This window comes from Monodelphis domestica, chromosome 5 (genome assembly GCF_027887165.1).
Source record: "Monodelphis domestica isolate mMonDom1 chromosome 5, mMonDom1.pri, whole genome shotgun sequence".
In the NCBI taxonomy this organism is placed as follows: Eukaryota; Metazoa; Chordata; class Mammalia; order Didelphimorphia; family Didelphidae; genus Monodelphis; species Monodelphis domestica.
Window position 1 is genome coordinate 169,038,673 of NC_077231.1, and position 24,494 is coordinate 169,063,166.

General features: G+C 41.5%; 1 protein-coding gene across 6 annotated transcripts in view; it reads right to left on the reverse strand.

Annotated features, from left to right (window-relative positions):
- The window catches only part of ATXN7L1 (ataxin 7 like 1), a 269,543-nt gene that overhangs the window by 26,074 nt on the left and 218,975 nt on the right, over window positions 1–24,494 (reverse strand). For all 6 annotated transcript variants that reach the window (XM_056799515.1, XM_007504089.3, XM_007504088.3 and 3 more), the window contains 3 exons: window positions 13,896–14,173; window positions 7,236–7,318; window positions 6,140–6,399 (listed from right to left, as the gene is read on the reverse strand). In XM_056799515.1, the coding sequence (XP_056655493.1) occupies window positions 6,140–6,399; window positions 7,236–7,318; window positions 13,896–14,173 (621 nt within the window). The remainder of the gene's footprint in view (window positions 1–6,139; window positions 6,400–7,235; window positions 7,319–13,895; window positions 14,174–24,494) is intronic.

The following is a 24,494-nucleotide window of genomic DNA, read 5'->3' on the forward strand; positions in this document are numbered from 1 at the left end:
GCAAGTCACTTAACCCCCATTGCCTAGCCCTTACCACTCTTCTGCCTTGGAACCAATACACAGTATTGATTCCAAGACGGAAGGTAAGGGTTTTATTAAAAAAAAAAAAAAAGTAGCAAGTCCCACATCATGTAAGTGTTGCTTATTCAATGAACATAAGTGGCTTTAGAATAAGATCTGCTCAGTGGCATGCTTTAGCAAAAAAAACCCCCCACTAAAACAAAAGCTACTCCAATCTGTATTATGGGTAAATTGTTTAAAAACAACAACAACAATAACCAAAAAGCCATAGTAAGTACATGTGGGAAAACATTTTTAACATTTGTTTTCTGATATTTTGTGATACAAATTCCCTCCCTGAGATGGCAAGTAATCTGATACAGGTTTTCCATGACAGCACTGCAGTCTTCCAAAGAAGTAGCAGACCCAACTAGTAAAAGTATCATCTGTCCTTCCTTCCTTCCTTCCATCATCCTTCCTTCCTTCCTTCCTTCCATCATCCTTCCTTCCTTCCTTCCTTCCTTCCATCATCCTTCCTTCCTTCCTTCCTTCCTTCCTTCCTTCCTTCCTTCCTTCCTTCCATCATCCTTCCTTCCTTCCTTCCTTCCTTCCTTCCTTCCTTCCTTCCTTCCTTCCATCATCCTTCCTTCCTTCCTTCCTTCCTTCCTTCCTTCCTTCCTTCCATCATCCTTCCTTCCTTCCATCATCCTTCCTTCCTTCCTTCCTTCCTTCCTTCCTTCCTTCCTTCCTTCCTTCCTTCCTTCCTTCCTTCCTAATCACTTCTTTACCTTTTACTCTCTTTCAGCAGGTGGGGAAAGTGGGTAAGGAAAGATGGAAGGAGTCAGGAAGTTTTTAAGAATGGAATTCTTGCTACTGTTTTTTTTCTCTTCTGCCTTGATGGTTGTTCTTTTAAGTCACATGAGAATGACAGTGCTGTTTATTGATGCTCTTTTCTTCTCATTTTCACTCTGAATTCTTTATTTTTTTGAAATCTGACCTGGTCTTATGGGCTTGATTTCAAATCAGAGTTTTCCAAAGATAGGTGTTTTAAAAGAAAAGCTCCTGGGGGTTTTCTGGCTTCCTAAAAGAAACACCTTGGCTTCATTATTAATCAGATCACTTTTTGATGAGTAGGAAAATATAGCCTCTATCACTGGGAGCAAAAAGGCAAAGACCAAGGAAATAAATCACTCTGTTAGTCTTCCTGAAACCCTTCAACCACAAAACTTTTATTTATTTGGTTATGATTGAAGGTAAAAAGAATGGTTGGTTGCAGAACATGGGGAAGCCATATGATTACAATGGAAAGAGCACACTGGCTTTGGAGCCAGAGGACCTGAGTTCAAACTCCACCTTTGAGGGCTTACTTGTGTGACCTTGAGCAGAACACTTAAACTCCCTCAGTTTCTTCATCTGTAAAATAGGAGAGGTTGGACCAGATGGTTTTAGAAGTGCATTCCAGATAATATATCTATAATCCTATGAAACAAAATTGTGAAGTGGCCTTCTCACTGGAAATCAGAGAGAGAAGTTCCTTGATTGAGGAAACACAGCTAGTAAGCAGAAGAGCTGAGAATTAATGACTCTTTATAGAAGCACTAGTTTGGGAGAATCCCAATATCTGGTGAGAATAGGTTCACAGCAAAAATCTACAGGTAAACTGTGGAATCTGCAGATTTTCCTTTTTAAAGCCCTTTTGTTTCCTTAATGGTAGCTACTAGAGGGTGTAGGTATATTCTCAGATGTGTGGTTCCCACATGAAAATGATCTGCATGCAGGGAGAGAAAATCAGGGACTGTGTCTTTTTCTTTTCATAGGTATATTCCTTTCAGGGGTAGACTTGGGAATAGGTGATAAAAGATTCTTACTCAACTTCTAGACCAAGGCAGAGTTCTATCTATTGGTACAAGGTGAGGCATTTCCAGCCAGTTTATGTATTAGGAGAGGCAGGGTTTGGGAGGGACAGTGGTAAGCAGTAGGGGTCTTGGCCTGGGGAAGGTGGTGATGAAGATATATACTTAATTTATTATCATTATTTAAAAAAAAATCTTGCCTTCTGTCTTAACATCAATACTGTGTATTGGCTTCAAGGAAGAAGAGTAGAAAGGGCTAGACAATGGGGGTTAAGTGACTTGCCCAGGGTCACACAGCTAGGAAGTGTCTGAGGTCAAATTTGAACCCAGGACCTCCCATCTCTAGGCCTGGCTCTCAATTCACTGAGCCACCCAGCTTCCCCCAAGCTTATATACTTTAGCTGCCATCTCACCACCATACACCCTCACCATCCTACTCTAATCTGGAAGGCAAATTTGACCTTGCTACTTTGTCCAATTTGGTTCAGGGAAACCTGGAGAAAGATCACTTCTCCTACCAACTCTGGAGCCTAGTTTTTTTCCTAGAGACTATGAAAAAAACTTGGGGACAGCACAAATAACCAAAACTTGAAGACAGGGTGGGAAGGGAATTTGATAATGCTATTCATAGAATCATAGATTTAGAGTTGGCTGGAATTATAAAGGTCAGCTAATCCAATTCCCTTTCTGTACAGACAAGAGGCCCAGAAAGGTTAAGAAATATGCATATAGTCAAACAGGAAATAAAGTGGCAGAGGGCAGCAGAGGATAGGAAAAAGAAAGTTGGGTTTCCAATTCAAGAAGATTCAAATTTGATCTCATAGGTCCTTGATAATTCTGTTAAGAGCTGCATTTCCTCTTCTAGAACACTTGAAATCAATAAAGGGTAAGTGAGTCTATGTGTATAATATGATGATGATAGTTAGCAGTGCCTAATATGGGCAAGACACTATACTAAGTGCTGCATAAATATTATCTCATTTGATTCTCACAACTTTCAGAGATGGATGCTATTATTATCCTTATTATAAAGATGAGGAAACTGAGGCAGGAAGAGGTTTAGTGACTTGTCTGAGGTCCCACAGCTGGTGAAGTGTCTGAGAAGGGATTGGAACTCAAGTATTCTTGACTCCAGATCCAATGATCCCATCCATTATACTACCTATCATTGCTCACAAGTGATTACCATCACCACCCCCCTCCGCAGTACACTTTTATATTGATAATTTTTTGTTATGTTATGCAAAGTAGGAAGCAGAAAATTGAAAATCAGAGAAAGAAGTTCCTTGATTGAGGAAACTCATCTAGTAAGCAAAAGAGTTCAGAATTAATGGCTCTTTATGGTAGTATTAGTTTGGGGGATTTCCCAATATCTGGTGAGAATGGGTTCATAGCCTCACCAGTAAGAGATCATCCCATGCAAAGGGCAGGTCCAAGTGTTCAGCAGGCGAGACTGGCATCTTGCTTGCCAAATTGGGTTTAATTGTTCATAGCAGGCTAATCTTAAAGACTGCTTGGAGCAGTACCAGGATCTAGTGGGCCTTGCCTCACTAAGCACAAATTACTCCTATCTGGTTGATTTTCACCATCTATCTGGCTATTACTAGCTTCATGCCACAGGATTTTCTGCCTTGAGCTCTCCAGCACCATGGACAGCTAGGGCTAACTTTGAAGAGGAAGCCCCAGAGATGGTGAACCTTTTAGAAGGGTGGGTGATGTGTGAAATGTCCTCAGGCGAGGGGAAGGGGATTACCCTGGACCTGTAATTCTAGTAATGAACTTTTGAGAACTCTGGCTTTCTAGTAATGAAATCTAGGGAACTCTGTGGTGGGGCAATGGTGTGCATGCCCACAGAGAGGGCTCTGAGTACCCACTTTGGCATGTGCGCTGTAGGTTTGTCACCATGGCTAGGCTATGTGCTCCAAAGATTTCCTAGTTGGATTTGGGGCACAAAGGAAAAAACGAATGAACACACCAGTGAAAACACAGAAAACTTTATCTCTGAGACATAAGGGAAAGAAGAATTGGGCACAGGGAACCCTGAATATTCTGAAGCTGTTTTCCAGAACTTTATCTTTTAATGAATGTGTTTATGTATGAATGCAATTAGGATTAAATTGTACATGAAATCAGGGAAAACCAACTATATTGATGCTATTTATAGATACCACAGAAGCAACAAAGATAAAACTTTTACAAAACCTAGCTAGCTATATAAAAGTAATATTGATTACATTCATTTACCAGAATTACTTATCATTTATACAAGATGTACCATAACTACTATGCCAATCATTAAAAAGTTTCAGAATGATTATAAGTTTAACTTGATTACACCAAACTCTTTATGTAAGTTCAGTCTTCTATAGATTACATAGCATGGAGTTTTGTTCACAGCTCTGAACATTTATAGGAAGCCTATAGGACTCCCCATGAGCTCTGTAACAAGTTTGGGGTTGTGTTTTCCTTGCCAATTTAAACCTTGAAAAATGAGACTGATAGCTTTGGAACTGTGCTCATTATTTGTACATTTCCAATGACATGCCCTTCTCCCATCCCCTCTGACTTCATGCCTACTCCCCCAGTCACTAGATTAAGAGCATCTAAATCTATGTAGTTTCCACAGACACACATTTCTTTGAAATATAATGAAAATGAAAAATAAAGAAGGAAGGGATACACATGTGCTCATAATTGGCGTAAGGACTGATTCCTAACTAAATTTTTCTTGTTGGAAGAGTACTATAGAAGCAGGTATATAAACAGACAAAATAAGGGGCAGGGAAGGGACTAATACCCAACCTGAAGGTGTGAAACAGGTGTCTCATTGTGAAATAGTGACCACAAGTCCAGATGCCTTTCAGATAACTTCCAACTCCATAGTAAGGAGCATAATAAAATGATTGTAAAGCAACGGACACTTAGAAAGTGCCATGTAAATGGCCAGTTATAACGATGAACCTGATGATATTGATAGTGGTTACAATAATGGCAATGCCAACCTGTGTCAAGCTGATGGATAGTCAGAGCTTTATATAAGAAACAGAGACAAGGGGACTCACGCTACTAGTCACACTGGACCAGAAACAAACACCAAAGCAACAGAAATGATCCAGAGGGATTGTTAATTGTATGACAACTGCTGAAAAAGGTTCTTCTTCCAGTTTTTCTCCTTTAAAAAAATGCAACCTTTTCTATCCCTCTCCCTGAGCTCATCTCATACTCATTTGCTTTCTGAGCAGAAGCCCCCATGAGCATGGCATACTATCTCGTCACTTTTGTAACTAGAAATCATTTTGATGCTCAAAATAGCACTTTATTTTCCACAGCAAAAGAAACACATCTATCTGTAACTGCTCAAAAATCCAAATGACTTTGAATTCCATATTTCCTGTTCTCACATTTCTGTCCAAGATGGTAAAATGGAGCCCAACCAAAGTGAATTAATTGTTCCCAAGGGCAATGCCTTGCGAGAAGGAACAGTTCCTCTGTGTGGGAAGAACTGAGAGGAGAATGTCTTCTGGTCTCTTAATTTTCATTTCAGCCTGCTTCTGGGAAAGTCCCAAAGATTTCAAGAAATGCAGTTAATTGATGTGAATTTGAAATGGCCTAAGATACATACACTGATCGCTCTAAAGCAGTTGTAGCAAACTCAAATAGAAATAGATCTCTGTGGGATGCATATTGACTAAGAAAACCACAAATTAACATTACATGTTGTATTAGACTTTATTTTGTTAAATATTTCCCTGTTACATTAAAAAAGAAACCCCTTACTTTCCATCTTAGAATTGATACTGTGTATTGGTTCCAAGGCAGAAGAGCAGTAAGGGCTAGACAATGGGGGTTAAGTGACTCGCTTAGGGTCACACAGCTAGGAAATATCTGAGGCCAGATTTGAATCCAGGACCTCCTGTCTCTAGGCCTGGCTCTCAATGCTTCCCCTATTACATTTTAGTCTAGTTCGTGCCTAACTAGGGAGTTTTGCTTGGCCAAACCACCTAGAAGCTGAGTTTGATATCTCTGGTCTAAAGGATGCCCTTTTAGCATTTGTTCCATTCTCTCTCCTGACGTCCATAACAAAGATGACAACCAGTAGATGACTAGATAAAATAACTAGTGACTGACACGGCACTTGTTCTCTTCTGTCAGGTTAAAGGAAGCCAAAACTCTAATGGATTGAGTCTTGTTACACTGAAACACATGCAATATGATACCTGGCTCTGTGCCATCAGAAACACTATCATGGCCCCAGAGCATGACAAAGACTGTTCCCTAGGACTTACCTAGGAAGTACAGAATTAGGTGGTCTGGATTTTGCAGGAGATGCTACTTTAAGTTCTGGCCCAGAGTTCACTGAAGATCCCAAAAGAGAATCTTGTGCTGGTATAGGCTGGATCGGATGTGTTTCCCTCGTTGATGATGGGAGATGCTCTTTGTCTTTAGAGACTTCTTTTTCCCTGGACCGAGCTTTGTGTTCCGCCAGAAGGATGTCGAATTGCTTTTTCCGGCCTGGGACTGCCCTCCGATGATTAAGTGAATGTGTCTAGAAGGAAAGGAGGATCAAAAAAGCAGCTTCTTTGGTCAGTACGTACACCTGCTTCCCCACTCCCTCTATTTCTGAAATTGCAATTCAAGGAAATGAAGAGATGCTGAAAAGTCAACTTTCAGGCAACGGCTTTCTGCAGCTATAAAGATGCAACCAGTACGCCGAGTGCTAGGTTAAACGGTGCCCAATATGTACATGGCTGAGAAGCGGAAGCTTTATCTAAAAATGGCATAAAATGACAACTTTCATAATGGACACCATCCAATCAACTTTGCTGAAAAAAGCAACTCAAAGGAGCTAGAGTCACACCATAATTCATGGCAAAGGCCAGCTGGCTCCCTTAGTCCCAGTACAACAGAGCCCCAAAACAGAGAAGGGGAGGAGCTCCTATCTCCATTCAGGATGCTAACTGGGGCTTTTGGTTGCCCAATGACAGTTGCTTTTGGTCAGCTACTCCACTGGCAGCCCAGGTGTTGCTGGATTTGAGGCAATGCATGTCATCTTTACTACAGGGTTTGCTCTCAGCAGTGCTGCTGTCGCTGCATACATAAGAGTGGAGCAGGGTTTAGAACGGTGCCTGTGAGTGCCTATAAATATGATTTAGTGTCTGGCCTCACAAGTGACAAGGGAAGCCTATTTTTTTCCCTTAAAACGCCAGCCTGCTGGAGGCAGGCACTCTGCTCTGCTGAAAGAGAAGAAAGCATTTCCCTACAAAGAACAGCCGGGGGTCGTGTCGAAGTTCCACACCCTGCCGCGTGCAGAGTGACATGCAAACATTTCGACAACTGGCCCCAGCAAGAGCAGGAAGTATTGTTTTATGGAAAGAGAAATACCTTGCAGGTGAGTGATCTTGTGCAAGGTTTCTTTGTCTCAGGATCCAATACTCCACAGTGTTTATTTGGGTCAAATTCTCTCTCTGGTTTAAAAAAAACAAACAAAAAAAATAAGAAAGAAAAAGGAAACTAAAGAGGATTTGGCATCAAGACTACATTAAAAAAAATGCACATTTGCCCTAATGAGCAAGACATTGTCAGGCAATCTGTTTACTCAACCAGCAGATAAAATGCTTTTACCTTTTATTTTCCTTGAGAAACACTTAGAGGAAACTGACATATTTCCTTCTGAATGCAGGGAGTTTGTTAGACCTGCCACTACGGATGGGCACAGGACAAAGGGCTCTCAGGGAAGACAAGGAAAGACTGTGGTGCCAGCAAATCGTGCGGAATTTAAAGCAGTGATGTCAAAAATCTAGGTATTTGGGTTTCCAGGCAAACCAAGCTATGGGCAAAGAAGGGTCACCTGAGGAGTGAGAGGTCATCATTTACTGAGCGGTTCTAAATTTAAAACTTGAATCTCTTTTACCTGCTATACTTTATAGTCCTTTAACTAGAGAATGTTCCTTTGAAATATCCTCTTCCCTGTATCTCCTCTCTTGTTAAAAACACCCCCCCTCCCCCGTAGCAAGGTTGCCCTTGGAACCATTTTTTAAAATACAGTGTTTATTAGAAAAAAATCACATTTTCAAATGAACACATAACATAAATCAGTGTCCTTTATCAAGAGAAAAGATAAAATAAAATAATTAAACTCAACCTGTGATTTCATTGGGATAGGGAACTCCCAGTTGAGAAAACTCTCTCTACTAATGCAGGTCAGGATTTCCTTTGCCACTTAAGAGTCTCAGAGAATTGCCTTGGGAACTGAGAGGTTAAGTAACTTGCTCTGGGTCACATGCCAGTATATGTGGGGTGAGAGTGGGGAGGGGGGTGTGAGGGCAGTTGAATCTAGGTCTTTCTGACTCTGAGGCCAGTGCTTTATTCAAGGAGGCCATTATGTCTCTCCATCAGAATCTGAGCTATCATAGGAAAACAAAAACAAACACTCAACCCTTTCTGTCCAGGGCACACTTCTGGCAGCATCCCAGGCAAGAGGCAAGGGAATAAATAAGTGAGTGAGTGGTGCGTGTGCATGTGTGTGTATGTGTGTGTGTGTGTGTGTGTGTGTGTGTGTGTGTGTGTGAGAGAGAGAGAGAGAGAGAGAGACAGAGACAGAGACAGAGACAGAGAGAGACAGAGAAAGAAATACTGAAGCTGCAGGTCACTAGTGGGCAGACACCTCCTATGCACTTATCAGCAGTTGTTTCTGGTCAGGATAGGGACAGCAAATCCTGGTTTGATTAGTTGGAAAGACAGAAGATTGAGAGAGTAGCTTTCACAAGGTCCTACAAATACTCATCCCACTGTTAATGCTGAGTGATCATGTTAAGCACACTTCGGAGATGCCTGCTTATGCTTAATCCTTTTGGTGGACCATTACCCCATCTGGAACCACCAAAATCCCTTCTTATTGCCCACACAAACATCTTTTAGAATGTATGGCCAAGGTATAACCTGAGTGGATAAACTCTATTCACCATCTTTTAGAAAGTGGAAGAAAACTAGTGGGCTCTGGGGTTGGTTGTGATGACCCCTTGGAGGTCCAGGGCACATGTTTACTCTCCATACCTTTTTGGGAACCTCACTTGGGTGCTGTTGCTCCAGGGAAGATACTGCTCCAAAGGAATTACAAAGAGCAGCCTTGGGTGGCTAACTTCTCATGTTTGAGTGGGCCTCCTGGAAGGTACAGGAAGAGGAGAGTCCCAAAGCCATTACTGGGTCCAGGCTTGCTATTGTGCTTGATGTCCCTGGATGACAGAAGATAGACCCAAGGAAAGATGATCCTAAGGCACTGGTCTGACCATGTTGCTCCCCTATTCAATCAACTCCAGTCAGAATCAAATATAAACTTCCATTTAGCTTTTAAACTCTTCATAAAGTAACTGGCTTCTTGCCTTTCCACTCTTCTTATATCTTCTCTCTGAGTAATCTATGATCCAATCATGTCTTTGCTATTCCTTGCACAAGATATTCACTTCTCCACTTTGTATGTTTTTACTGGCTGCCCTCCATGCCTGGAATGCTCTCCACCTATATCTACATACCTACCTACCTACCTACCTACCTACCTACCTACCTACCAACTATCTATCTATCTATCTATCTATCTATCTATCTATCTATCTAATCAATAAAATGACTTCCTTCACATCCCAGCTAAAATCCCACCTTTGGTAAGAAGCCTCTCCTAGTTCTTCTTAAAGTTAATTCCTTCCCTCTGTTACTTTTCTCTGATTTATCCAGCATATATCTTGTTTGTGCATAGTTGCATGCATGTTCTATCCCCCATCAGACTCTGAAATCCCTGAAGGCAGGGGCTATTTCTGCTTTCCTTTGTATTCCCAATCAATGGTTAGCATAGAGGCAGGCACATGGTAAGCACTTAATAAATATTTAGAAGCAAGTAGGCAGCACAGTGTATAAAACACTGAACTTGGAGTCAGGAAGACCCTAGCTATATGACCCTGAACAAGTCACATATCCTCATTGGCAAAATGGGGGTAATAATAAATAACTACCCCTGAGGGTTGTTGTGGGAATATAATGAAACAATATTGGTAAAGTACTTTGCAAATCTTAAAGCATTTTATAAATGATAGCTACCATTGTTGTCGTTTTTGACTAGAGTCTTTAGCTAGCTTCCTTTTCTTATTTTCTTGATGGGGGCCATCAACGTTAATAAAAGGCAAAAGTTTGACTTGACAATTTCTTTGAAACAGTCACTTCTTTGGGGATATGTGACATTTCCATGGTGTTCATTCTCAATTTTCCCAGTTGAACCTGGTTTAGCAGGAATCACAGAATCAAAGGGTTTCAGGGCTAGAAGGCACATCAGTGGCTGGGGGAAAAATCTTTCTCTAATCAACTGAGTATATTCTTATCCAACCATTGCTTCAGGACCTCCAAAGAAGGGAGGAATCTACTTTTTCTGACATAGGACATTCCCACATTTGGACAGTTCTAATTTTTAGGCATTTTTTTTTACGTCAAACCTAAACATGCCTCTGGAACTTTTATCCCTTGTTCCTGGTACTGTCTTCTGGTACCATGCAGAGTTTAAGTCGAATCCCTCTTTATATGAAAACCCTTCAAATATATGAAGAAAGTGATCTTGTCTCCAATTAATTTATTTTTTCTAAACTAAACAATCACAGTTCTTTCACCTAACCCTTTTTATGGTATGAATTTGAGACCTTTCAACACAAGTTCAAATCCCACCTCTGACACTCCTTATGTGACTTTAAGGCAAATCACTTAACTTTCCTGGGTCTCAGTTTCCTTAACTATAAAAGGGATGTGTGTTGGACTGAATGGCTCCAAGACTTGTTTCCAGCTCTGGATCTATTTATGATTCTATGATCACCCTGGTTACCCTATGTTGGAGACTTCCACTTCTTTCTATTTTATTTTATTCCCTTACTTTCTGTCTTAGAGTCAAGAAGACTAAGTCTCTTTCCAAGGCAAAAGGGAGGTAAGGGCTAGGCAACTGGGGTTAAGTGACTTGTCTGGGTCACATAGTTAGGGAGGGTCTGAAATCAGATTTGAACCCCTGTCTGCCCGACTCCAAGCCTGGTTCTGTAATCCACTAAGCCACCTAGCTTCCCATCCTTCCTTTCTTTTAATGTGGCTCACAGGGATGAACACCATATTGAAGATGTGCTCTGCACCACAAAGGTATCTATTCCTGGAGGTCAGGACTCTTCTAATGCAGCCTATCAATGCAGCAATTTTCCTGGCTAGCTTCTTGGAAAGCAGAGTCCAGGACGCTCCTCAGGAACTTCCTGTGGGTTTATTGAGATGCAGTTGAAAATTTGCTGCTCTATTTAAGAGGGAGAATGTGGTGTCATAGAAAGAACCCTGGGCTCCATGTGCTGAGCCCTAGTTTTTCTCAGCTGCACTACTAACTAGTTACAGGTTTCTAAGGCAAGTAATTTAATCTCTTCACCTAATGTCTCCATTATAAAATGAAGGTGGCTGTTTTAGATGATATTGAAGGTTCTTTATAGCTCTAAAATTCTACGATTATTCCCTTCTGAAGGCCTTGGCCTCATCCTAAAAGGCATCTCTTGTAGAGTGAGGCAATGGAAAGAACAATGGACTGAATGACTAGGAGTCAGAAGATCTGGGTTTTCTTTCCTCTCAGCTCTGCCACTAACTAGCTGTTAGACCTCAGACAAGTCATGTCATCTCTTTTCTTTTGTTTGTTCATCTACAAAAAGAAGAGGCTAAGACTTGATCTGCTATGGTGGCAGGGTATAAGGAGTAAAGAAGAGAAGTGGAGTAAGGATGACCTGCTTCAGACACTTACTAGCTACATGACCCCTGACATGGCACATAACTTTCCTTAGCCTCAGTTTTCTCAAATGTATGCTAGGATAGCAGCAGAACCAGCATCACTTTCATGAGGATTAAATGAGAGCATGCATGCATGTAAAGTACTTTACAAACTTCAAAGTTATTCTATGTTTGTTTAACTATTCTTTTTCAGATTATCATAACAAAGGTTCCCTTGAATATGGATGGTGGTGGGGTTTGTGGAAGTAGACACTGAATATGGGATAAATGAACTTAATGGGGAGTCCTCAAGAATTCCTGAGGGTTTCTAGAATGGAGGAGAGTGGCTTGGGGGAAGGGCAGCAAGGGTAAGGGGAGTTGTAAACTGAGCAGATTTTGCTCAGACTCTGAAAAGCTGCCTGCAGGGTTGCTGGTACAAAGTCTGAAGCTACTGAATGGAAGTGTTCCATTTTAAAGAAATGGAGATGGGAGTAGGGGGTGGGGTAGGGGTAGAGGAGGGGTGTGAATAAAACAGCGTTTAGTTCAAAGCCAAACTCCCCAGCAGGTTTCAGCCAAAGTGCCTTTTATTTTTGCTTTATTTTTAAGAGCTGAAAACAGGACTAGGGGCACCCTTTCCCTGTGAGCTGCTCTCAAGTCATTAAGAAAGAAGCTGAGGTGGAAGGCACTCAGCCCACCTTGGCATGGAGCCCTATTTCTCTCTCTCTCTCTCTCTCTCTCTCTCTCTCTCTCTCACACATACACACACACACACACACACACAAAGCAAACACTTCACGTTGCTTTGGAGATGGGCCATTCAGGCAAGGGCAGAATGATGGCTGCCAAATGTGAGAGAGAGGTGGGAAAAAAGGAAGAAAGGCAGAGAGAGAAAAAAATATACCATAACCCCCCACCCCCCCCAACCAACCAAACCAATAACAATAGCTCTTCTTTCCCTATGCTTCTCCCAAATAGTATTTCTAAAAATCCAGACTGGTGTGCAGGATGAAAACCAAGGTCACATATTTATTTGCACATAGAAATGAAGTAAATGTCTTTGGATATATCATGTCTACAACTGTATTATTCAAAAAAATTAAAAACAAAACAAAACAAAAAAACCCCAAAACTTTTCGATTCACTTCTGTGAGTCAAAACTGTAAATTCCCATTCAGAAGAATAGTCAGGGGCATAGAGTCTGGTGAGGCAGCATCAGACACAAGGAGAAAACTGGAGCCCCTCACCCCAAACCTTGCCAGGGAATGAACAGTATATGCTGATGAATAGCACACACTGAGTACTTAAGGCTATCAAACTTGATTCACTAGCTTTCTCTGGAATATACAGGGTCCAGAATCTTATTTGCAATTGTGTTTCTACTCCAGATAGTATTTTTTTTTTTACAGCCTCTTCCTCCCCCCCTGTTCTTTCTTTTAGTTTCTGGTCAATATGATATTTGCACCCACACTGTCTTCTGTGGCATTTGAGCTGAGAATGCCCCATTCACATGAGGAATCCTGCTGGGGGAAAACCAAAACCCCCCCAAAACAACCCAGCAACAGTGCAAGTGATCACCCAGTCCTACAGGGAACCAATTCGGGGGTGGCCAGGCAGGGCTGCTCAAGTGACTGCCCTTGGAGCAGCGAAGCTGATCCTGACCACAAAGGTTACTGTCAACAGCTCCAGCTTGGGCTTTTCTTAAAGAGAACACTGAACCAATCAAGTGGCAGAAGCAGGAGCAAGAAACCCAGAATGAACTTGGAAATCTACCATGGAAAAGGGCAGAGGCTGAATTTTGTCCTTTGAAACCTATTGGCATGACCATCCCTAATCTCCGCTGAGCCCCTTGAGAGACGTCATTGGGAGCTCTCCTAAGCCACTGTTGAAAGTTCCTAGAGGGAGTCAATGAGCCTGTCAGCAGAAGATGGCTGTGCGTAACTAGATTGCTACAATGGCCCTGGAAATATGCGGATTTGTTGCTGTTATTGTGTGGTTGGAATCGCCTCCGTGGTGTTATTCAGGCTGGACCACAGGGTACTTAAGCAAAGAGATGGATTTAATTGGATCCTAATAACACTAAAGCCACTTTAAGCTGGGATTTTGTGAATGAGTGTATGTTTTCTCAAGTGGGGGCTCTTTGCAGGTCAATCACACCTGGAGTTCCTTTTCATAGGATGAACAGCCTGGCTCGGAGGCACCTGGGTTGCTAGGAGTGGGGACCCCTCCGCTGGGGAGGGGTAAGGGGCCAGCAGGCTGCCATACTCCAAAGGGACTGTGACCTACCTGAAAGTCTCTTGTAAGGCTTGTTGCTTTTGGTGCCATTTTGGTGTTTCTTGTCTACTGAGGGAGATACGATTCCTTTGCCATTCAAAATCTTCTCTGGTGACGGTGACACCGGCTTGGACATCGACACCGGTTTAACTAAAGGTGGGGTAGGCACAGCAGAGGAAGAGGTGGCAGAGGTCACAGGAGTAGTGGTTGTTGAGTTCATTTTGACATTGGCACCGTCTGCCTTCACTAGGTTAGGAATTTTCTCTAAACTGACTATAGGAACAGGAACACTGCAAAACAAAGGAACAAACACAAATTCTTTCTTTGGTGCATCATGTCCACTGAGGGGAGATGTTCATCCCACCCCATATGTCAGTTTGCCAAGAGCTCCATGATCACTCCTTTGTAAAGACCCTAGTGCTGTGGATGGGAGGGGAGTCGTGACCAGGAGGAAAGCTGGTATCCCAGGTCAGGCACAGAACCAGGAATGGAATCAAAGCTGACCCCTTCCTTCTCCCTCACCCATAATCCTGCTTTAGCCCCAGGGCCATGACATTGCTTCCTCCACCTTCCAAACCCTCCTTCACTCCAGTCTCCTTAAGGTGGTCTCATCTGTAAGACAGCGCCTTTGGCGGCACACGGTCCCTGCTGTGATGCTCAAGGAGAAATGCTGTTTGTTACCAAAGACAGCGCGCCACTTGCCGTAACTCCCCTCACTTGCTCTAGCGAGCGGCTAAGGCTCCCGTCCTCCTGATCAGGCTTGACATCTGCTTAGCTTGGGAGTGCTGACAGGATCACACAACACGATGGGATGGCTTCAGGCCAGAGGACTACACACCATGCTGTCTGAGGGCTTCTGGATTACTCTCCTATCCTGGGAACGGGCTAAAATTGAGTGAGCCGCCCTGTAACATTATCTAATATCCCATTTTAGTCAGCTAGTTATGTAAATGGGCAATTCTCAGAAGCTGGCAGCTTTCTTTACATGATGAATTTTTAAAAGGCAGCACATGAAGGTGTACTTTTGCTCCTTAGAATTAGCACTAATCACGGCTATTTCTTCCGTAATGCCTGCACACAGGAGTTTTAAATGGGGTTAGTCATTCCTGGGGATCTATAAGGGACTCAGCCCTAGCTTGGTCCCTGAATGAAAAGGGTCAGATTTCATTTAGTCTGTACAGGCTCCAGGGGAACCTCTCGGCTCTCCCCTCCAAGCACAGGCTGCTTTTTCAGCTCCTCGCTCCTCTGAGAGCCCAGAGCAGAGCTGGGGTGTTGAGTCCCTATGCTTACTTAGGCATATAACATGAGCGGACACAGACGATTAAGTCCTTTTGGTCTAGCAGCCACTAAAGAGGCATTTGAATGGTAGCACGAAAGCACGGTGGATGGAGTGTTAGACTTGGAGTCAAGAAGATCTTGGTTCAAATCCTACCTTCAGACACTTAATAGCTATGTGATCTTGGGAAACTCATTTAACTTCTCTGAGACTTAGAATCCTCATGTGTGAAATGAGGTAATAATAGCCCTTTCTTCACAGGGTCGGTATGAGGATCAAATGAAATAATGTAGATAAATCATTTTGTAAGAGTTAAAATGCTAAATAAATTTAAACTATGATCATCATTTTCATCTTTATTATTATGACTAGAACCTGTGTAGAGTTAGGGAAAACCATTTTATATCCATAAAGAGTTTCTCCTTCTTTGAGTTTCATGAAATGTTTATTTGATTAACTTAATTTAATAAATGGTAACTTTTTTGTCCCTAGCCTCTTTCCTCTTTTAAAATGGGAGCACAGATGCTGTTTACAGATTCTCAACATCTTGGAAGGCAAATATTGGACCTGACAAATCCACTGTGCTGGTAGGGAATCTGGAGGCTGCCCACTCTTGGATTCTTTCTAGGACATTCTTCTCCTTGGACTGAAAAAAAGTTAAACAAGACTCTGGGTCTTTCAATAGGGTCAAGCAAGCTGGTGGTTTGGGGTGAGATACGAAACCATTACTATTTCAAGGATTTTCAGAGTAGGTAAGTGAGGTCAAAACTATTTTAGACATAATTGAACATCTGTTAATTTCTAAAATCTCATCTCAAAGCACTCAAATACACTGAAAGACCAAAACACCATTGAAAAAGAGAATTTGAAAACCTTGCATGGTGCATTTTGGGGCCCACATCATTGTTACATTTCTAATCTAAAAATAAATGAGAAAAATGAAAACCACACATACATATAAAACAAAAACCCAACTGCAAAACCTGTACCAGGGAATTTAGGATTACTAGAAACACTTTCCTCTTTTCCTTCCTTCCCACTTACTTCATGCACAGCTGCTTAACAAGTAATCATTGATTTCATTCCTATTCTTTTTGAAATGTTGCCTTTTATTTCTATTACTATTTATTTCTATTATTTTATTTCTGTTCTTTTTAGTATAGATAAGGTGTTAGGTGGTACATTTAAGTCCTGGACCAAGAAGGTAACTTCCCCCTTGTTTTCTTTGTCATCCATCTTTAGATAAAAGATTAGTGAAGGGGAAAAGAATTAGCATTTATATAGCACCTACTAAATGCTTTAAAAATATTACCTAATTTGATCTTCACAACAATCCATTGAGGTAGATACTGTTATTATCTCCATTTTACAGGTGGGAAAACAGAGGTTAAGTGACCTATCCAGGGAGACTGGATTTAAAATCAGGTCTTCCTTACTCTGGTCTCAGCATCCTTTCTGCTGTAAACACTGGAGTTTTGAACCCACGGGATTAGATTCCTGGCATTGCCACTCACTAGAGTTAAACCCCCTTAATTAAATCACTTATCCGTGAGTCTTAGCTGTCTCACCTAAAGAAGGAGGATAACAATCCCTATTTTACCAATCTTTTGGAGTTGTGAGGAGAGCCCCCCATATTGGACAATAAAAATGTGAGCACTTACAATAATGATAATGAGTCTGTGGTCTACCTAAAAAAATTCAGGAAATAGAATTTGAACTTCTCAGTTCTAGATTAATCTCCTGCTTAGAAACTCTGTGTAAATCAGTGACAACAGGATTACAGTTTTAGAGCTGAAATGGTCCTTATAGGGCATCTAATCTCTATATTTAACAAATGAAAAAAAAAAAGGTTAAGTTACTTGTCCCAAGTCACAAAGGTAGTAAGGAGGAAGAATTTGAATTTGAACTCGTCTTTCTGACTCCAAAATCAGGTCTTTCCCCACTATAGCATGCTACTTCCTGAGACTTTTGGGGCCCTCATTTACCCATTTGCAAAATAACTCAGCAAAGTGCCAAGTAAATAATGACTTATAAATGTTTCTATTTGAATAGAATAAGCTGAGGATATTTTGAGAATTGATGCAAATACAACACAAAAATTAAGTGTTTAATGTAGCATGCTGTATTCCCCCCCCCCCCAAGTGAATATCCAGCTAAGACCTGGCTTCCCCAAGTCAGCCACAAAATTATAGATGCAGCCAATCTAGCTCTTTGGAACAATGCCAGCTGTCTCATCTCCTTAGAGCTCTGTTGTCCCCATTATGTTTACTTATACTTTGACCAGGTTAGATATACCAATTATCTATCTCCTGTTTTGAGCTTTCTGCCAATGGATAATGGAGTGCTTATTTACTATTCTTAAGCTGCTAGTTAAGCGTTCCTAGAAATCCTGCTGGGCCCTAATTACCCCCCCCCAAAAAAAACCTCAATATATAGAGGTTGACAACAGAATCAGAATGAAACTACCCAATCAGAGAACTAACTCGTCAGGAGCCTGAAAAATACCAACATCCAATTCTTTCAAGCCTCATTTATTTTGGAAGGGGTAGAATTTGGAGAGTCTGGATAAACATCTATCAAAGAATTCCAAATATAATGTGATCAGTGTTGGACTTCCTATGCCTGGCAAACTTCCATGATGCCAAGCTGGGGTGGAACTTTGGGGATGGTAGGAATGGTGCACTTTCTCTGTTGTGTAATTTTCAAGGCTCTAAGGCAACTGGGGGATAAGGCTATGAGACAGAGGGAGTAGAACCTGGCAGCTGCTACTGTTGATTACTTACTTGGTCACTCTTTTCCTCCCTAGAAAAATACAGGGTAGCCCTCAAGTCCCTGGGAAAACGTCCAGAGGTCCTTCTGAAGCAATATAATTCTAGCCAGAGCCAAGGAGGAGACTCTACTAGGAAGCAACAGAAAAGAGAAACTGGCAACTATAATGGTTCTAGGGGAGGAGAAGCTGGGAGTCAAAACACATCACCAGGAGAAATTAAGAGGAAGAGAGAAGTGAAAATCATACCTATGTGACCGTACTACCCTCATCCCACCCAGTATAAATGGCAGCCATGGGCTCATCCCAGTATTCTGTCTCTTTTCTTCACTCTTACTGGCAACAGTCTTGAATCCCTAAATCAATGAACAGAAAGGAAATGTATGCAAGATGTGCCATACATAATTTGGAAAATAAATCCCAGAGGTTCTCAACCTTTTTTTATACTCAGAAAATGAAAGTAACCTGAAACTTTTGAGATCATTTCCCCTTCTCTCTTTGCTCTGTCCCACTTTGCACCTTTTCATTTACCCCACGCTCTTATAATCTAGGGTAGAGGCTCTTAATCTGGGGTCCTTGGAGCACTAGTTTCTTTGGAGATACCTCAGGGCATTAATGGACTTGGATGGAAAAAACCCCAACAACTATTTCTAAGAAAGGGTCGATAGGCTTTACTGGGCTGCTAAAGCAGCTAATAACACATAAGTTTCAAGAATTTGTGCCTTATAGTAAAAGAAAATATTTTTGGTAAGCACCCCTGGAAAGATTTTTTTCTCTGTCCCTATCTTTCTCTTCCCATCACCCTCAGTTTTTTTTGCTCCCGCTACTTTCCCAGGACACAATGAGTTTAACCAGGATTTACTTTGGTGTGCATTCTCCTGTGAAGTCTGGAGTCCTGAAGAACAAGGTAAAGATGCTTCTGTTTGGGGGGTAAGTTAAAACATGCTCTCAGATTCCTCTAATAATGGGACCATGCATCTCCTTTTCTGTAATTTATCATAGGAACTCAAACACTTTAAAGTCAGGATGGGCTGCAATTACTAGCCCCCAATTTGTTGTCTAAACAGTTTGTTTCTGGGTGGTAAGCTTAGCTATCCTTTCTTGGGTCTGATGGCTCTGTTCCTGTAATTTCCTTCCCCCAGTTCCAAGGAATTCCCCAACTCCCTCCCAGAAGCCTCACAATTAGCCACATTTACCCACTCACTATCGTCCTCTTTGCAAGCAGTATGTGAAAGAGAAGGATGATTCTCTGATCTTCTCCCGCTGGCTCCATAATGCCTGTTTTGTTCGCTTGGGATGAACTCTTTAAGGGAGCACGGGGCAGCAGCTTGTTTTCCTGCTGAGTGTAATATACTGGGAGTAGTTATCTCCTTGTTATCTCTGTACCTCTGCATGGCTGTCATGGAGAGAGGATTGCATAGTCAGGGGCCACCCTCCCTCAGCCCTGCTAAGGAAAACACGGGCTTCCCACAATCACGAGTGTTTGGCCATGTTGGGGGACAATCTGCCTGCTTGTTTCTTTGGGGCCCCTCTGTTAATTGCACATCTTTCTTTCAATGCACTTGGCATGTATAACGTGTCCTTTCTAGCCAAAATGACCTGTTGGCCTTCATGAATAAGTTTCCTCTTACATTCATTCATACAACATGCCTTTTATACACCCGTGCCACCATTACCACCCCTTCCCCACTTTGCTCCTTACTATCTGCAATGGAGCTGAGGCAGATTATCTTAATTTCTATTTGAGGAAGGTGGCTGCCATATTTCTAGATCCAGGCGCCACCAGGATACCTTATTGATGATCATAATTTACTGTTTCAACATTATCAACACATAAGTCTTGATAAATGGAGAATTTTAGAGTCAGAAGGGACCTTAGAAAAAGGTTTCTCATGTCTTGAGACCTATAAAAATGTTTCCCAATTATCCTTATACTTACCTGCATAGAAACAAGATACATTTATTGAGGGAAAGCCTAAAAAACATAATACCACTGCTGTAGATTATATTTTTGATGAAAATTCTTGGTTAATCCCAGATTAATTTCTTTTAGAAACCTGCGCTCATATGCCTGTTTTAGTTGCCTGAATATATAAAACGTCCCCCTCATTCAGAAAACTTCTAAGAAACTCAGAAGGGTAGATTTATCTAGTCTTCTCTCCTTGGAGGTAAACGCAGCATTATAATATCCCTGAAAGATTAGTGTTGTCTTATTTTAAGACCTTAATGCAAATGATTCCATAATCTCCATTGAGTTCCCCCTTTTATAGTGACTATTAGGAAAAGCTTTCAAATTGAAACAAGACTTGGGAAAAACTAAAAAAAAAACCACACAATATCATTAATGAGGTCACTAGATTTAGAAATATTTAGGGATTGGTCTGAAAAAGGAAAACTTTTGAATCCCAAGCATGACATACAGAAAGGTGCCCAGTGAATGTTTGTTGAATGTTATCTCCTATGAGGAAACAGATCATTTTAAATTCAGTTAGCAAACACCATCATGAGCATGGAGTACAAGATAGCTTGGGAAATAACAACAAAACAAACCTCTAAGACTTTACCAACTCCTTTCTGAATACTGTGCCTTGGAAATAGAAGGCAATATAGACAATTTCTTTCAGTTTTAGCAAGCCTTTGAATTTTATCCTACAAAACACAGCCTTAATAAGTCACGAAAATATCTATATCACATGGTTCTTAGATGGGTACACAATTGGCTACTGAGGCAAGACCAGACGGATTATTGCTAGATCAATGCTGACTTGAGGGCCATGGTAGGAGGTATGATGTAGGGGCCTGTCCTGCATGGAGTGCTTTATTGCATTTTCATTAATGATCTTAGTGACAGAACAGAAATTTTATCAAGTTGGCTGAAAAGTTGACCAGCTCCTCAGGAGGAAAGGATCAAAATTCTCTTCACAATGACCTTAGCACAGCATTAAAACACTGGAAGGACCAATAGTGCCAAGCTAAAGGTCCAGGTGTCAACCTCCATCTTAGACTGGACCTAAAGCTCTCTCATCCCTGACGTCCACTGAGTTTCTGATTGGTAAGCATTCATCTTATCTTGCCCAAACCTACTCGCTAGCTATTTCCATACCATGCCATACCATTATGCCATGCCACCTCACATGTATTTCCTTTACAACTCTAGCTCTGAGAACAAATCAACACTACCATTTTTGGAAAGGATGAGTCAATTGTTATTTGGTTCTCCTTTCACCACCCCTGTGATATTCTTGTTCAAAATACTTCTTTCTGGCCAGACTCCTCTATTTGAAGGCAAGCCCCTTTATGGTAAGGACTGTCTTGCTAGCTTACATTTGCACCCCCAAACTAGGCATGGTGCCTGGGTCATAATAAATGCTTAATAAATACCTTTTCATTAATTAATTAATCAGTTAATTAATCCATTCAAAGTCATTCAATTAAAAAAATGCTCCTCAGGTGATTTGGCTTCCCTTAAAGCTAAGCACCCTTAATTCTGGCATGCTCTTAATGAGCTGATCATCACCAAATCTCTGGTTAGACTGATTAGTCCTCCTCATCTGGACCACCAAAACACTTGGAGAAAACCCACAAGTGGATGCTTCAACTTCCTCTTACACAAAGACAACCTAGGCATGAAATTGAATGATGCTTAAGAAATTTGCAAATGTTAAAACACTATTATTGTTATTATGAGAAGAAATCTTAGTTATTAGCAAGTGCTATTTAGGAACATGATAAGCAGTGGAGATTATTGCTTTACACTTCAAGAGGAGAAACCACGGTGTGCTCTTCTAGACACCATTTATCTCCAAAGCTGGGATCTGTGGCCTCACCTCAGGGAATGTGATCAATTAATGGAGGTTGGGAAGATGGCTTCCACCTCATTCTCCTATAGTAATGTCCCATTGTAGAGTTTTTATACAACATAGCCATATCTACCCTTATTCCTTCTTGTTACATATTCTTCCCCTTCCTTCACGGTATAAGATCGGAGTGTGATTGTCCCTTCCTTACCTTTAGAGGCAGGCATTAACCCACAAGGGCAGTTATAATTATAATTGAATTGCTAACTGGTCACTCATAGCAGCAGCTGCCACAGATTCCAATGGAAAACTTGCTCCTCCGCTTTCACTTACCCTCTGTCCTCTGTATCATCTTTTATACCTTTTTATATACCTTTTATAGCTTTTATACCCTTCAGAGGGTGGGCTCTACCATGAGGCAGCAGAAAGACAGTCAACAAGCACTTAGTAAGTGTGTTCTATGTACTGGACACTATATTAAGTACAGGAACCGTAAGCCCCTTGCCTCTACTGTACCACAACCCTTCTTCATTTTGGGTAAGACAGAGTGAATCTCATGTGGTGAATAGGCATGGATGGGTCACAATCTGCTCTGAAGATCCCATTACATCTGTTCCTCAAAACTTCCCCCCCTCTTCTAAACTTCCATGTTTTGGTCAAGGCCATGGCAGCCATCCTTCTAGTCATCCAGGTTTAACAACTTCAGTGTCATCTTTATCTCCTCACTCTCACACCTCATGGCAAGCTTGTGGTTTCCATCTCTGTAACACTCTCCCCTAACATGGCCTCTACCTTAATTTCAATCCTTATCCCTTCTCTCACCTGGACCATTATAGTAATGTTCTAATCAGCTATTGTCATCTTCCAGTCACACCTCTACACTATCCAATCCCATCCTTTCCACAGCTGCCAAAGTGATTTTCCAAAACTGCTTTCCAATATCAAACCATATCACTTAAAGTCAAATGGTTCTCTATTGATTCTAAGGCCAAAAATTATTTTGCCTTTGACTCATTGTATAAATTTTATGATATACAGTTATTAGCACTTAAGTACCTGAAAATAATTTATGAATAAGTAATAAACACATATTGGGCGAGATTTTCTTGCTAAGAAGGGTGCAGTGATCAAAAACATTTAGAGAACCCTGTTCTGAAACAGCTTTGGTTTTCCTGTTAGTGGGGATATGGAAGAGAACCAAAGATTGAGATTCACAAAACTCAGAAAGTCTCTTTTTGGAAGATATACTCTAGGTACACTGACCTGCCCCAAAAGATCCTTAGTACTTCAGAAGGAAAAACGAACAAGAGAAAAGCAGAGGTAGGTAGATGACAGTGATGATGATCACTGGCATTCATATACTTCTTTAAGATTTCCAAAGTATTTTCCATATACCATCTCATCTAATCTTTACAAGAAGCTCGTGAAGTATATGCTATAGGCATTTTGATGATCCTTTTATGGACGAGACACCAGTTCCTTTGGTCGCATAGCTATTACGTGTCTGAGCTAATACTCAAACCCAGGTTTTCCCGAGTGGCATGGAGTTATTCCTTTTATAGTAGATTATCTAGTCTTTTAGAGGACCTAGAGCTAGAAGGAACCTCACAAGTCATCTAGTCTGATGCCTTTATTTTACACGTAAGGAAACTAAGACCTATGAAGATTAAGTGACTTGCCCAAGGCAACACAGGTAGTAAGGATCAGAACTCAGGTTCCAGTTGGTGCTCTTTCTACCTCATCCTACTATATTAGGGATACTGTGACAAAGTCAGCAAGGAATTCACCTTAGTAAAATTTCTAGGATTTGCCTTTACTCATTGATAGAACAGACAACTACCATTTAACATAGTGTAAGACACACCAGCACTGTGTTCCTACCCCTTCATATGAGAAGAAAACAGACTTGACTTCAGCTGCTTATTGCTGTCCAAAATTCTTTCACCCAGGGATAATCTTTTTTTATTCCAGGATGATTTTGGGGAGATGAAACAGCAACTTAAATTCCTATTCAGGTCTAAATCTCTGAGAGCAGATCTTTCCTAAGAGTAGCTTTTGTCCAGAAGAAGAGAGAGGAGGGACTGAGCCCTGGACAATGAAGGGGATGAAGCCTGATGGGGCAGAAGTCATGAATGAATACAGAACTGAAAGACAAGGGGTCTAAAAAAGAAAGTTCACCTTTCTTCATAGTTCAATTTTGGGCTAACCCTGCTTTAAGGGAATAATGAGATGGGAAAGTGACTGTCTTCAGCCACCAGATGTCAGTGTCCAGAAGGAATCTTCTTTCAGGCTAATAATGGGCTCCCTTTGAGCTGTGGGTAATGCTGACTTAGCTTCTGCATCCCCTCCTGGAGCCATAAGAGCTGAGCAATTCGCCATTATCTCTCCTTCACCAGGCTCTCGTGTCAACAGAACTGCCAGTGTGGATGAAGGAGGGCAGAGGGAAAGCCTAAAGAACCCATGAGAAAGAAAACTACTTCTCCATATCTTTGGAGAGGGATGGGGAGAGAGGGGAGAGGCCACCTTGTTGACCTCAAGTATCTGTGTTGGCATGTCAGAGTGCCTAGTGAGGACCAGAGTTAATCCTGGCTTCTTCTCTTACCCACTTATTCATTCAGGGAGAATAGGGGGATAAAAAGGACTGGGTCTCAGTATTAAAGGCACCTGAGATCAGCTGATTTGGAACATGTTTCAGGATCTCGATCTAGGCCCAGGATTGCCTTGGATGACCTGCTATTCCCAGAAGGAAAGAGGGCCTGGGGGCCCAAGCA